A 16785-nucleotide genomic window follows, 5' to 3' on the forward strand; every position below is an offset into this window, starting at 1 on the left:
ATAGATATTATTGACAGAGAAAATGTGAAACACATTTAAGTTCAAGGTTATTCAGTCTAAGTAATGACACCAGAAGTACTGGACTGCCAGTCATCAGGTCTAACTACAATCTACATCCCCACAAACACTATTGCTGTTTCCCTTTGATATTTCATTTTATACTCCAGTGAGTAAAGTAAAGGCCCATGGTAACAAAAAACATAGACAAAATACCCCAGCCCGTGAGAAATATTGCTAAGAGTTATTATCAGGTATCTGACAAAATCTATTGATACTACCAATTTTTTTGTTTTGTTTTCCCAGAAGAAAACCTTCTGCTTTCTGAAATTGTTGTTACTATATTAATCATCTTCCAAGTCAAAACAATAGAAAAAGGAATGCAATAATCTATTTACCAGGAACATGTTTTCGTAAGAGTAACACATTGATTGCCAGTGCAAGTGTTAACCCACATAATTTCAAACTTCTCCTGACATCACAGTGTCACCCAGAACATCTAGAAAACATGATATTGATTTTAAAATGCAGGGATTAACTCTGCAATCTTCAGTCATCCCTAACAGTTTTTTAGAAATCCTGCCCGAACAAGGGCCACAGGACATGATCCATTCAGATTTCAGTCAATGCTTTGTTTTGTTTTAAGATGGAGAAATGACAGACAGGAATTCATCACAGAGGAAAAGGCAGCCTGGCTTCATATTTGATGGATGCATTGTTCAAGGTGTGGCTGAACACTATTAATGAACAACTTCGCTTGCTCCAATGTATCAAAACAATGAATTTTAAAAGATTAAATTGAATGCGATTTTTAAAGGGAACTATGTTTAGCAATGAGAGAGAGCTTTACAAAGCCACTTCCCTCAAAATATGTGATATTAATGAAGTTCAGAAAAAAAACCTTGCAAAAGGTTTTAATGTGTTAGAATCACTCCATTAGTGACCCATTTCCTGGGTTAAATCTGCAATTGACTTTGGCACCTTCTAGCACATGCAACATCATTCTTTATATCAGTATAACTAATTCCCTTCCACCCAGTGTTTACTGTTCTCACTTGCCATATCATGTCAGTAATTAGATTGCAAGGACCTAGGGCTAGGGTATGCATATGCCATTTCTTCTTGCCTTTCATATGGAGTGCTGATATTACAAAAATTAATAATTAGTAAATAATACATCATGAAGGGAGAGAAAAAAAAACAGCATGATAACAGGAGCGCTAAGTTCATGAGTAATAATAAATGTTAGGAAAAACTCTTAAGGCTAATTTTTCAAATATGCTGCACCTGCATATTTGGGATTTGTAAGTGAAGCCAGGAAGACACTTTTATAAATAAGGCACTGCCATGACCAAATATGTTGCCACAATTATCTGAAAAAAAAAAAAAAAGAGGGATTTGCTATGAGAAGAGGGATTTGCCATGAAATAGGCACCTATGTGAAAAATCCTCACAGGAAGCACAGCTTCCTGTGAAACTATATCTGCCCAATTGAAAAGATAATTGAATATTTGCAAAAGCTGTGAAGGTACTGTAATGCCCACCCCAGACACATTTTGGACCACTGATTCCCTAAAATTAAATCAAAACACAAATGAAGAAAATATTTTCCTCTTGCTACTAACTTCTGCGCTGAAGGCTTGCTTGGATACTTGGCATATCTATGTGGAAGAAAAGCAGATGCTCTTAAACACTTGTTAATTGCTGAGATACTGAGGTTCCTGGAGGAGAAAATGGTACACGGTGTAAATTTAGAAAAATAGACAGTTGTACAAAGAAGACTGCTTGTCTGGAAGCTCTATCCATTGCTCATGCTTATCCTGAATATACAATGCTCTTTTCTTAATATATTCATATTTCTGCCCTGCTCCTAGTGCTCAAGAAGGTATGAAAAAGTGCAAGATTCCTCCCTCCTCCATGCAGCACGATGGTGCCTTTCTCCATCAACTGACAATTCACTTGTACCTGAAAATTTCACATTATTTTAAGCAGCTTTGATGTCCTTTGGCAATATTGGAGCAAGACAAAGATGTGTACAGAGCTAAGCATCAGTACCATGGGTTTTTTCACATCTATGGTAGCTGTACATGAACTCCAGAGTGTGAAAAAAATGTTTTAAACCACTGAGCTAATATATTGAATTTTTCACTTACTCCACTTAAAAATAGCTAAGCAAACTGACTGATGCTTTCAGGATTTGTGACAGTAATTTTCTCATGGGCGAAGATTTTCTTGTGTAAAACTGCAGCCCACAGTTACTTTTTACAGCCTTGTTCTAAATTCCTGAAAACAATGTTTTACTATATCATGGAAACTGTGGCAAGCCCTTAAGTATAACTGTGCTAATGGGCACCCCTGAACAAAACTCTGGGCAATGTAACAGTGATTGTACATTAGAAATTCTAGCTACAATTTTAAAAATAAAGGTGCTATTCTAAAGAATCAATCACTGTAACATAGAAACAGCAAACGAGAAAGCCTGGTATTTAGCAGTAGGAAAAAAATACCTCAGACAGTTGAAAATCAAAAGGTAATACTTGTGGAAGACATCCAGATTTATTATGCTGAAAGTGAGAAGCATACTATATGTTTAATATTAGTATCTTGAGAGGAGTAGGTTTCAATGCAATGGGAAAATCAGTCCACACACCCTCAGCCCTCAGCTCAGATTTTTCAGTACTCAAAGTGGGAGTTCCCTCTGTAAAATATTACAGGGATGCTGGCAACAAGAAGATTCATAAAGTGGTTACCATCAGAAAAGTGATGGGATGGTTCTTAACGACAGAAGGGCTTATTCCTATCCCATCTGCAGACACTGAGTTACTCCAGGACTGAGGCACTGAATCTCATCCAACACAACTGAAATACTGTGCCTAAGTGCTTTATCACAGATTCATGATCTGTTATGAGTTATTCTGAAAAATTTGAGCGTATCACTGAAGTTTCAGGCATAATCAAATAGCTTCATATGTGTTAAAAATGGCAACCGCATTTAATGAAAGCCACCTTTTCGCATCTGTTCTAATTAACCAAGATGTTAAGAAGTTACTTTATCTTTAAATAATAAAGATAAACTTATGAGATTTTGTTTTTAAGACCTATAACAAGAATAGGGGGGGGGATAAAAATTCCACTGCTTGAGCTTACTGCATTCTCTCTGGAAACGCTTCTTTATTTTCAGACAGCTTTCACTGTTTTCTGATTTTCATCTTTCCCTTCTCAACTGCCATAGCAACTATTACAAATATTTATGTGCGACAAATACTGGCGAGGAGAGGCATTCTTTCCTCCAGTATTTATGAGGCACTGTCACAAAAGTAGGCGATGCTTTGTCACGCGTGTACTACCTTCTGTTTACACCTCTGCATAGGAGGGTGTTAAACAAGTTACCTCACAGGCTTGGACTGTGTTGGCAGCCTGCCAGGATTGATCTGCCTGCAAAAATATGGTTCCCTTTCACCTACCTCTTCAGCCGATCAAAGTCGACCTTCTCTGGAGTTAAGAAGGACCTGTCTCACCCTTCTGTATAAACATTTAGCATTTATTTACTGTCGGGTATATATGAGCATGTTGAAGCTTGGAGCATATGGTAAAGATGTTCCTCTAAGAAAGGATTGATGTTCTGTTTTGTTTTTTACTGAAGAGATTTGCAAAATCCAGACACCTGTCACAATGTCTGCTCTAGTGCTGGGATATCAGAAATGAAGTTTGACAGATGGTCAGAAATTTGGAGCTGTACAAAGTGGCAGTTTCTCCTCACCCTTAGGTATCACTCTTGTAGTCCTTTTATCGGTCCCTTTCTCATGTTTTTCTCATAAGGCCAAGGCAATCTCTTCTACATTGCAAAGACTCCTTGTGTTCCCCCAGTTAGCTCATTCCTCTCCTTCACATATACCTCATTGATTCCATGTTCGCTGCTGCTTCTGCCACTGCAACCACTCATCTGCTCACTGTATTCTGGAAGTGGGTAAAATCTGTGAGGATTCCTAACACTGCTTCTTTCTTTCTCCGCCATTCAATTTCCCTTGCTTTTGGGGAGGCATAATCTCTTGCTGTGCTACAAAATGCCTTGCAATGTGGCTATCCAAGTCAAATCTGAATGAGGTGGACATAAAAAGAGTGACTGCTGTAATTGCTGCAAATCCTGAACAATTCATTGACTTTGTATGCCGGACAGCAAATACACTGTCTGAAATGCTGCAGAACCAGATTCCTATGCTTATTATTTAATAGAAATATGTTCATTTAAAAACAAAGGTGAGCTTGGGTTCAGGTCCAAAATCAGATTCAGAACAATATCTGAGTATATCTGAACTAGAATTAGTGATATCAAGCTAGGGCTTACTACTGCAGGTAGCCTATAACCGATGGTTATGCAGTGCACAGTCCCCATTTGGCTTGCATTCAGTCTACCTGATGAATGGTCAAAGATACCACGATCAAACAGATAAGGCTTAAAGCTAAATCACCTCAAACAGTGAGAATATAGAAAAACACAATCTTATACCAAGGAACTTACAAATTAAAGTAAGAGATGGCAGGCAGTGAAAGGGAAGACAGAGGTACTAATGAGGACACAGGCACTAAGTCAATTAATTGGACTAGAAGATGGGCTGGTACCAAGCCCAGACTGGGGACTCCATGATACATCTTAATGACTGACTCAACATCTATGTTCATAGCAAAGCTGATCCTCTGGGAGTTTTTGAAAAGTAATAATCTAAAGGATGAAGTAAGTACATAGATAAAGAATATAAACAGCTAATTTTAAAATTCTTTTATCTCAATGAGCAGGGATGGATCTATCCCTCACAACTATGGACCATACTTAACATACTCTGACAGATTTTTTTTTCAAAGAAAGAAGCAGCAAGTGCTAAACAAAATTTACAGGATCAGGAAGACTACTGCATAAGAAATAGAACAAATGAAAACATTAAAACAGGACTCAGAAGAAAAGGGCTTTGTGTGCATTGTCCCATATGGCAAACTCCGAGGCCAAATATTTAACTCGCAAGCCCCTGACTCTAATATATTAACACAAATGAACTTGGAACTAAATGTTAGAGCTAATATGGCATTTTCATCTATTTCCAGTTGCTTTTTAAAATTGAATTTACCTTTACAATGCAACTGATTTTTCACATTGGAAAACGGGACAGAAAACTTCTCTTTTACAAAATCACATAGTGAGACAGTGGCAAAACAATAACATTCAGATGTTGTTCAGGATACAGTCAAGAAAACCATATATTAACAGATCCAATTCTTTGGCAGGAATTATGATCAGGTCTTGATGGAATATGAATCCCTACGATTGTTGAAGGAAACCCTACAGCAACCTGAGCTACAGTAAAATCAGTAATTGTCAGCAGGAACATTAGGTCTATTCTGCAGATTACTATCTAATACAAAGCAAAATCTTAACATACTTCCTACAGATTTTCCATAGCATTGGACCATAAGTACAAAAAATAGAAAAATCTATAAACATAGTGTACATTTTCTACAAGCACAAGTTGTATGTGATTCAAAAGAAGCAGCACTATCACCAAAGCTGTGTATCTATGGAAGGAGTTTCTGTTTCAGAACTAGAACCAAGAAAAGGTATTTAGATCATCCAATCTTCTCAAATAAAACAAGTAAATATTTTAGGTTCCTCCACCTAGAATTTAGCAAGGGCTCACCAACAACTCCTGACTATATTCTACCACACTGGTCAGTTAATATGTGTCAGTCACACTCATAGAGGAGTTTTAGCTAAAGACAGATTCAAAGCTGTCTTGGTGTGTCCATGGTAGATAGCAATTCTTCAATACTGACAATCTCAAATTCTCAAAGTTATGAAGCAGCCTACAGAAAGAATGATGTTTCATTTAAAATGATGAAGTTGGGAGAAAAAAATCTTGCTTAGTTCTATAATTGGCTGTTTCTTATAATTTTGCATACCAGTTGCTGAGTATTTATGAGGCTCTCAAAACATGCTTTTTAATTTTGCCAGCTACAATTGAATCACACATTTTAACAGGACAACTCAGATTTCCAGGTAATGATAGAGCTGTAAGAGCTGGGGATTATTCATCAAATAGTGTCACAGCCAATGGCAATGTTTTTGAATACAGTCTGAGCATGGTTTTTAATATAGTTAGCCCAATCCTGCTGGTGGCTAAGAAAGTAGTGGAGATGTTGGTTTATATCATATTTAATATAAAACTCTTACAGATGATTCTCAGGCCTCCATTCAGATGAGAGTTAGGTCACTGTGAGTAACACAAGCTTAGAATACAACTTCATATACTAATTCATCTCTGTAAGGACACCTGGTTACTATTAGTCTAAAGAAAGTTTCACACACTGAGCAGGGACAAGTCTAAGTCTTAAAGTTCATTCTGCAGTATCCTTTCATATTTATGTCTCATAATTGCATAAAGCCAAATGTAGGGAATTTTAAGACCTGTCTTCTAATTCGTGATTTAAAAATTACGCATGTAGCTTCAGCTTCTGATCAATAACCAAATACCACAAACATTCCTAGGATTAAAGGAAAATGTAGCTAGGAAAATCTGCCAAAGTCAGATCACTGACATATACCATAGATAAGATATAAAGAGTAGAGAGAAATCATTGCAAGATACTATTACAAAGGCATTCCATAAACACAAAAGTTTGCTGATATTTCTTGTAACAAATTACTTGAAGCTTAAAGGCTATGTCAAAGCTATGGTACTGGAGCACTTCCCAGATCTTGTCTGTCTCAGCTGCATGCTGGGATGAGACAGACATGTACCATGCCTCTGCACACTTAGTTTCCTTGGGAAATGCAGGTGTGCAGGTAGGCAGGGAGTGGAACTGCATTCCATCAGAGCTCCCTTGGTATAGATTAGCAAGGGGGTAGGATGCTGTTCAAATTGCACTTCCCCACAGTTTATGACCATCAGTAGGACTAAATTTGGACTCCTTGCCTTGGAACAAGACTGTAAAGAAAAAAAAAAAAAAAGCCATCTACAAGTATTTAATATATCTTTTCTAAGTGTAGTATATTTCACAATTCTGAAGTTTGAAAATTCTGGTGATGGGAGTATAATCTGATAGACCTAATAGCCACGCACTCACTCTAGCACAAATGCACTTGAAGCTCATAGATCTGGATGATGAAGAAAGTGTTGTCAAAAGTTGGCCACCAATATGTTACTTCAGAAATGTTTATTTTCTGTACGACTGTGTAAAAGCATACAACAAAACAGGTAAGTATTATCTGAAGTTGTCTACAGCAATGTGCACTCAAAAATATATTAATAAAACTGGAAAAAAAAAAAATAAATAAAAGTGACTATGACAGAACAGAACAGAAAAGAAGGTGTGTGAAGAAACACACCAGGTCTTAAAAGGTTATGATGATGGTTAGTAGGAACCTTTGACATTCAGTTGAGATTGTGACCTTGGCAACAAGCCACAGTGCAACAAGGTTGTCTTCTTCTAGAGGAGGCAGAAGAGTAAGTTGTCAAGTTTCTTAGTAACCCAGCATTTAAACAGACACATGTACACAAGCACAAAATAGTGGCAGTGCATACAAAAAACTTTGTGACTTTGTGAAGATCTGTAACAGATTCATAATGATTAGGAAGAAACATTAATATTTTTGAAAATGAACAGAACCTGTAGCATGGTACAAAGCATCAGAGGCCATAATTCAACTGCTAACATTTCAGCAGCACTCTTTCCAATGGACTTCCACTCTTAAGAGATGCCACGTTAGAAGTGCTATCTCCTCTCTAACTTGCCAAAGATGAGTGGCAAAACTTAGATGGCATTTTGAAAGTCTTTTTTATATCTTTCTAATATCTGAGTTTGCCTTGTCTATAACTGGAAGGTCAAATAAATATCTCAGTTTTGAAATTCTGCCAACGTTTTTTTCTCAGCTCAGCAGTGGTATTCGCCGAACACATCTTTTCCAGAGACATCTCTTGGCTGCTAAACAAAGTATGGAAATCTGAATCCATTCATGAACTCAGATTTCCCATGCAGCAACACACCATTCCCCAAACTGCCCCACCAGCTCTAGAAAGACACGAGCACTGTCCTTAAACTGGCACACATCACTGTAGCTTGGGTTACTACATATGTCAAAGCTTCGTTCTGCACTATCCAGTAACAAGAAGGGCTGTCAGTACCATGAGGTGTACCAGGATACTAAATTAAGGACACTAGAAAGAGAAAGGTTGAATTGAAGGAAATGAGTCAAACCCAGAGAGTTAGCTTTATGTCATAGGAATCTGTAACTGCGTATCTATACATATCCTGTAGTCACTTTTCATCCTAACTGAGGAAAAAAATACTCTTCAACATGTTGAAATACGAGAAGTTGAAGCAGGATGGAAATTTCTTCTCAAAGCAGTTTATAAATAACTGATTAGTCAATAAGTACTTTTGAAAGTCCCATGTATCTCCTAAGTCCTTTTTCCAGAAAAAGAACATTGCAAAACACCTGTCTGAAAGCTATTTCTTAACTATATTCTGTCCATTACTTTTCTGTTTAAACCACATCCAATTAGGTACAAGCAAATGACTCAGAAATAGTAGCTCCCTAAAAATGAGAATCTGGACATTATTGATTTTATAATGATCTATTTATATATACTGGGAAAATCTGAAATCTTTCATCAAAATGACAGCCTTCTAACAAATATGATTTTTAATAAATAGTTGATGACCTTTAGTCATCTTACTGTTATGGAGACCAGAAATCTTGACTATGAAAAATTACTTTAAAACAACTGTTTAAGCAAAAAGCATGTAAGCATGTGCTCATGGTACGTGTCAGTTCCACCTGACAAGCTAATCATGATTTTAAGCCGATAAGTAGGAATGTTTTGCTGAAATAAATCTGAATTTTACTATTCCTTTGTATGGATGAGTCAATACAGGAACATCTTGGATCTGAACTTGCACTGTCTCCACTGAGTGTATGTCCTTGTCCAAGGCTCTTTAGGTTTGCCCAAGAACTGATTGAAGATAATGTATGTCAGCTGGCAAGCAAGGAGAATCAGGACTCTAAGGTGTTTTATCACAGACATATCACGCACTACTTATACATAAAATAAAATAAAATAAAATAAAATAAAATAAAATAAAATAAAATAAAATAAAATAAAATAAAATAAAATAAAATAAAATAAAATGACAATTGCTACTTTTCAGACTTCAAACTGAAGGGGCCTTATCTGAACCATTTATTTCTGGGTCACAGAGAGACAGAACAGAATCTGTGGTCAGAGTAGTACTTCTCTACACAGAAAATATTAATGTTTCTTAATCAGGCAAATTCTGTCTCTGTATTTTAAGAATAATTTGAAAAAAGACCTATTGGTCAACAGTCATGAGCTTATTGGTCCTGTTCTTTTGATCCAAGAACAAAGCAAACTGATAACTTGTGAAATGCTTGGATATTAACAGAAAAAAAAAAAAAAATATATATATATATATATATATATATATTAGCCTTTTTGCTGAAGAACAGTGGCATAACTAGAATTTGTGAAGTTAAAAAAAAAAAAAAAAAAGGTAAATCCAGGGGGAAAATTTGCATTTTTTGCTAACTGAATGGTAGATTAATCTTACTAATCTTACTACAGTCACTGGTAGAGTTCCTATCTACCTACATGTTCTCTTGCAGTGTATGATAAGGTAGAGGTTAAACTCAGTCTTGAGAAACACTGATTTCCATCTCTAGCTTGATCCTGTAATGCATGATATACTGAACTCTCACTAAAATCAGTACAAATGCACTGAAGGTTTGTATCATGTATAAGGCATTCATACAGAAAATGTGAAATATTTTTACATTTTCACTTGACAGCTGTCTGTCCATAAAAGTGTGCTTGCTATATCTTGAATAGTTTGTGAGTGCACTGGTTGACAGACTTCTTAAAGAGCTCTAACTTTCTCCAAAGCTGCTAAATCCTTAAAAACTGGTGAAAGTATATACATGTATATACTGCCTTTCTGAGATAATTTTCTCAGTGTTCCCTACATTTTTATTAGTAGCATAAAATGTAAACACTTATTTGACAGCTCCTAGGGGAAGAAACAGCTATGTTGTAGAAGGGCTTAGAGTATAAATGCAATGCAGTATTTTTCATGTATCTGCCCTTTGCTATGGAGTTATTACAATCTCACAAAAATGCTCAAAAAATGCTACCCTGGGATATAAACTAGACAGCACCTATGACACTAGCAGCATTTCAGATACAGAACCATTCTGTGATGCAGTGGTCAATAACCCACAGTCAAAATTGCAACTCACCTTCTGCATCTTCTGGCCTTGTAAGATCAATGACACCAGGGCCCAGTTTTCCATCTTCATTGGGTTTCCCTGTCAACTGGGGGCCTAAATTCTCAAACCTTGTTCTTTCCTGGAAAAGAACAGAAGTAGTCTTAATGCCCAAATATTTTATATCTCATTGTGAGCCTGTACATGGATGTATACACTGATACATGCCTTATTTTCTAAATACAAATAAATAACAAATGCATTTAATTAGAAATTTTACTCAGGGACTATTTTTTTTTTTTTAAAGATTCTGAATGTTTGCATTTATGAAAATCAGTTTTTAAATGTGAAACATATACAGAAGCTTTGAAATTATTTTGATCTGCACTGCCATAATGCATAAATGATTGTACATGCAAATACAAAACACTCTTGGCAGGGAACAGCGCCGACTGATGCTGCTCACTTTGCCTTTCCACTTATTTTCTAACTTAAACTAGAAAAGACAATCAACATTTGGGAGACATGAAAATTCAGAAGTTGAAAGAAGAGTTTGTATTAAAATATACTGCTAATTTAATGGAAAAAGCGCTTTTTTTTTGCCACTTTCCAATTCAAGTTAGCACTCATACCTCTGAGAAAACACAAGTCTGAATTTTATGCGAGAGTTTTTCAAAGACAAGTATTTGAAAGAAGGAATAATAGATGACGGAACTGATACTATTATTTTGTCTAGGAATTTAAATTGTACCTTTGGTAGAAAGGGAACCTAAGGAGATAAAAAATAATAATAATAAAAAAAAAAATAAGGAAAGAAAAGAAAAGAAAAAGAGTGCTTGCTTCTAGAAAAACACAAAGCTTTTGAGAGCTGGAGACCTCCATAGGAATGCTGGAACTGGTAACTGAAAGGTATTTTGTGTGTTAACCCAGTTCTTCAGTCAACTACTGGACAAGGTCACTACAATTGACAGTGTAGTATTGCCTCACAATAGCAGTCTCTGTAGTGCTGTGTATCAGTAGCAAAGCATTCAATGGTTATCATTAATTTAGCATTCTCATTTGAAGGAACATAACATGTTTTCCCTCTTGCCTTGTTGTTACCTCTTCAGACTAAACTTGGCATTATGTTGTACTTGTGAATGAATGAAACCTTGTTGTTCATTACTATGAAACAATATTAAATGTCATGTCAGCTTGAATTTACAGACATGAAATACCAGCTTTCAGCTCTATGAACAGTTTCTCCATGTTATACTTAATGCATTATGCAGAAGTAGAGTGCTGATTGCTGTTCAGTCTATTGTTCAATGACCTAGTTCTGTGCTGTGCATGCTAGACGTAAAAGATTATGAGTTTCTCTCTTGCAAGATGGTTAGAAGCTTGGAAACATTCTTAAGAATCAAACATCCTTGATGGCCTTGACTTCTCATTTATTGCACATCCAAATATTTCTTTGTATTATCACTATATTTTAGGAATATATTTCAGTAATAAAATCCAGTTACCAAACAATTCAGAAATTCTTTTGAATCCCCATTTTTTTGATTGCTCCAATCATAGACTATTATATTATTTTCTTTTAATTTGCAGAGAAAAAAAGAAAACAAAAATCTGACACCATGCTACAACATGCAGCTAAGGCATTTTAGGTACTAATTGCATTTCTAAAAGAAGTTTCACAGAACCTTTCAATCGTCTAACAAAATATCTCTGCATTTTATTATTGGTTAACTTCATAACTTATTTTCCTCTATTACATCTGTGGCTGATGAAGGAGCTTACACATACAAAGAAAGTCACAGAGTAAAGAAAGAGTTACAAGTGAAATGTGAGTGCAGAAAAGAACTGTAATACCTGAGTTCTAATATTGTACTGAAAGATGTTGTGCAATGTAACAATACACCTGAATCATCAGGATGGGGTCTGTTTTACTAGTAGACAGAATAAAAAATAAGTTTGTCAAGGATTCTGCGTTCCATTGCAAAAGGCTGATTTGCAGTTGAAATAAAAACAAAGATCAGTACTAAGAAAACAGCTTTTGGCACATATATTGTCTCTCCCAAAACATTTGCACTAAAAGGTTTTTCTTAAGGATGTTAACACAGCACCTGCAGTATTCTTGGAAGAACAGCCTTTAAGTGTGTTTCAGAAGGAGAAATACCTTTCTGCTATAAAAATCAACAGACTCTGCTACATATCAATATGCACATTTGAAATATCTTTCTAGTCATTCATTCTCTTTGATTTTACCAGAAAATATTCTGTTGAAAAAGAAAGGAAGAAAAAAAAAGTTTCTGAAAGAATATCAATATTTTGACATGGAAGGAGAAAAGGGAGAATTGCATAATAAGGTTCAGGAACAGTAAAACGAAAGCACTTATACCATAAAAATACCTGCTCTTGTCAAACAAAGGAGATGTACTTGTAGTTCTTTCATAACCTCCTCCTTCTAATTCATGAAAAGCTGTAACAAAGCTACTTAAATGTTTGAAATGCCTTTTAAAGTAATTTCTTTGCTTGCTTTTTATTGAAAATAATCACAGTGATTATAAAAAATAAAAATAAAATAAAATAAAATATTTGCCTTGGGATTAGACAAACTCAGAAGAAATGTGAAAATAGAATAATGTTCCCCAATATTAATTAGGTTTTTATCTAGTCTTTACAATTTGGTGAAATACAACAAATTCATATGAAATTTATCATTAGAAAGGAAACTTATCCCACTAGGTTCTGACCCTTTTTTAAGGGATTTGTCTTTGCTCCTGTCTTGAGTTCATCCTAAGGAGAATAGTTGTTTAAACTAATAATCCCTTCAAAATATACCTGTTTCCTAGTATGAATAAGGACTGAGAGGAAGATTAATTCTGTCCATAGTATTCCTATATGAACTAAAAATACACTTTAATTTAAAGTGAATGCCTATAAATAGCTACACTAATAAATACGTTACCGATACATGCATTATATTTGCAGACATGTAGCTTGACTACTGGATATATTGCTACCCCCATCCTCCTTGCATTAACAGAAAAATTTGGTGAGTTTGTAATAAAGGGCACTGCTCTGGACAGTGCAAGCGTTTTGTCTTCTGTGAAAAAGCATTTTGAATTTCTATATCGAATGTTTTTGGTTTGTTTGTTTGTACTAGCTATGGAGCTTACACTGTACAGTCATATTAAGTTTTCCCATTAAAATTTTAGAGAAAGGTTTAAGGACACAGCACTGACAACCTTTTCTCATACGACTAGACCAACACAGTCAGTTGGAGTCCACATGGAAAACTGAAAGCTCTTCCCAGAACAATTCAAATCCTTTGTGCTTCTGTTTATGTTGAATATAGAGTAAAAATAATCACGTCTCTAAAATGAGCAAAAGAAGAGGGGAAAGATTCTTCTTAACAGCCAAATCTTAATATTCCCATCTGTGATACGATTAGGCACTTATTTATGCGTTGCCAGTCACAAACATGCAGAAAACGTAAAAGTTATTGAAAAAAATTAAAGTCTGCTCAACTGTCTTGCAGGACTGTTGGTTCTCTAAGTGCTTTGAAATTATGATGTATGAGGTAGATGTTGCATATTAAATAAAGATATTTAAATTATAAAGCCCCCGTTAGTGAGAGCTGATGAATGTTAAATGTTATGAGCCACAAGGCTGTGGCATCCATCATATTCACATATTATCACAGTCAGTGATGGAGCAGCCCCAGTGATGACAGATAGACTGCTAGATAGTTATCCCTTATTTCCAGAGTCGCCAAGCAAGCCTTTCAATCCCTTTGGCATTATTTTTAGCTTTGCATTAAATTAGCAACTTTTCCGTCATGTTCTGGCAGAAAGAATCAATTCTTTCTTCACGTGTGGAAGGTGGAGGAACGATTCACTAAAGCAAGAAGGAAAGGAAAAAGATGCAGCAGCCTTTTCCTCTGAGAAGGCTGCAAACTTCAAATGACTAGAAACAAATGTAAAATTGTGATCGTGTGAAAGAACAGCAATGAAACAGTAAGCACACAATAATGGCTTTTCTCTGCACTTAGATAAAAGCTGAATTTTTGATGTGCACAGTATATTTTCATAAAATTTTATATACTATGTTTTATACACTTATTGGCTATTCCATAATAATGTGTGTGCTAACAGTAAAATTGCTCTTAAATTTATGTGTGTTATTTATACGTTCCCACGTAACAATGCTTTTTGTTGTAAAAAATATTCTGTTTATTAATGTAACTTTACAACCACTGCATCCAAGATCCGTGGTAAATTAATGACATTTTTATTATTTTATAGTGTCATTAAATTTTTACTGATCACTCCATCAAACAGAAGCAATAAAGGCCATAATGCAAACTGGGACACTTAGATCAGGGGAGCAGGAAGGCATTCCATATAGTCTGAAGTAAACGGCTTGCTATAAATGATATTTATACCATCTTTAAGGATGTGAGAATACTTGGACAAGTTTGGCAAAACTGTTTCTGTAGTACCGTGGATTGTGTACTTAAATAACAGTTTACTTGCCAGCACGACAAGTTTTTTTCAAACCATATGCGAGAAGATGACTGATTGCATCCATCTCTTGAAAAATAATATATGAAATGTAATAATACACTGGGCACCCCTCCCTTCTGGATTACCAAGACTGATCCGACTATACCCATGCCTCAAATTATTTCAACATGCTTGCTTTTTCCACATCTGAAATGTATGCTTAGACTGAAATGGAAAATGGCATGCACGCTGATCGTTGTGTGAAAGATTTAAAATATATATATATTTTGCAAACAAATACTTTTTATTTAAGTAGACATGTTTGGACAATGATGTAATACCCTTTATTTCAACAGTCTAGCATGGAAGCAGTTACCAACATTAATTTAAAGAGCCAGTTTCTAGAAACTGAATTAATATGGGTCGTTCACTGAAGCCACAGAGCATACGACTGAAGGGATATTATTTCTTCTGAGGACAGTAGTTTAGTTAGAATGACTACAAATAATTATCACATGTTGTCTTTATGTATAAAATATATTTCAATTGAATTATTCCACACTAAATATTCTAGCAGTTTATTTGCTAGCTGTTATCTACTCCCTTCATGTACCATAGACAGTAAACAACAGGCAAACAACTTACTATATTCAAAATATCAAAAGCACATTTTCAACAAAACACAGAGAAACTTATTCCCAATTTGAATAAAGAGGAATAAGAGGAATCACAAGACCATTTTTTTTTATTTTTTTTTTTTACCCCCCTGGAAAGTCAACATACAAATGTCCCAAGCTTTTTGCTTTCTTCTTCCTACTTTTTTATAACAGCTGAGACTGAAATGTTAAATTACCCTCCACTTAGAATCTTTTGCAACATCTTGGCACAGCAGGGATAATTACAAATTAACTTTCATCCTTATCTCTGAATATTTTAGTTATTATGGGTGGGAAGTTTAAACATTAACCTTATTACAACAATGTCAATCATCCTACTGGTGTGCAGGCATGCAACTGCTGGAATTCTTTGGATGGCAAAGTAGATAAACACAATAGTTGCATTATTGTTACAACTAAAAGCACGGCAACCCCACAGAAGGGCCTTTGGTTTTCTAGAACTTTGTGGTGAATATCCAGAGCTTGTTTTCAACAGCATAGCAGCGGGAGGTGCTCCAATAAATGTGATAAATTAAGTTAGCAAAGTGAGTTCACTTATTGTAGAAATGGTGGTATTTTAAGATATTGCAAGATACAAAGCGTATCATTTCAACCACTGATTTACAGGCTACATGGACAAAAGATGTGCTGATTTCTTTGCTACTGGCACAACTTGACCCTTCAATTTTTTTATGGAAGAGAAATGCACAAATTCAGTATTTCTACCAATGTGAGAAAATGATCTCAGGAACCAAATTAAGGGGGACATTTTGGTGGATTTTCACCTCTACCTACTGCTGGGTTTGGTTTTTGAAGGCCCATATATTGTTTGCAAACTGTTCCAATACTTCCTGATATGCTGAAAGTACAGCACAGACTATCACCCCTGCCACTGACTAAGGTTTGTATTAGGTTACAGTGCCTCAAAACAAGCAACCTGTTTGAAGAGATGAATTGAGAGAAAAGTCTTCAGGTCCCCTATTAGATATTTTCTTCTGTCTTAAAGCATGATTGAAAAGGAAGGGATTAAAAGCAGATAAAAGGGAATTAAAACATTTTTTTCCCTCACTCACAAGCCTCGGCTGGCTTCCACGTGACAGCATCATATATGCAAGCCCATCACAAGCAAAAAAAAACCTCCAAAGTTCTTCAGGACCACAATTTCATAGTGATGGTCATGATATGGACTCTTCTTTTAAGACAGGTTCGGAAGTTAAAATAGAGAATTGCAAAGTAATCCAAACATAAAGGGTTTAGATAAAAAGTTTGAAACTGGAGTGCTAAAGGCCCAAAACTCATTAGATAAATGCAAACCCAAACTGCCTAATTTTAAACACTCTCTTTAACTAATTGTTTTAGAAATCTGATT

General features: G+C 35.5%; 1 protein-coding gene across 22 annotated transcripts in view; it reads right to left on the minus strand.

Annotated features, from left to right (window-relative positions):
• The window catches only part of SOX6 (SRY-box transcription factor 6), a 381588-nt gene that overhangs the window by 25485 nt on the left and 339318 nt on the right, over nt 1–16785 (minus strand). For all 22 annotated transcript variants that reach the window (XM_084521857.1, XM_084521855.1, XM_084521866.1 and 19 more), the window contains one exon: nt 10301–10409. In XM_084521857.1, coding sequence (XP_084377983.1) covers nt 10301–10409 — 109 coding nt within the window. The remainder of the gene's footprint in view (nt 1–10300; nt 10410–16785) is intronic.

Source organism: Aythya ferina, assembly GCF_964211825.1.
Source record: "Aythya ferina genome assembly, chromosome: 5".
In the NCBI taxonomy this organism is placed as follows: domain Eukaryota; kingdom Metazoa; phylum Chordata; class Aves; order Anseriformes; family Anatidae; genus Aythya; species Aythya ferina.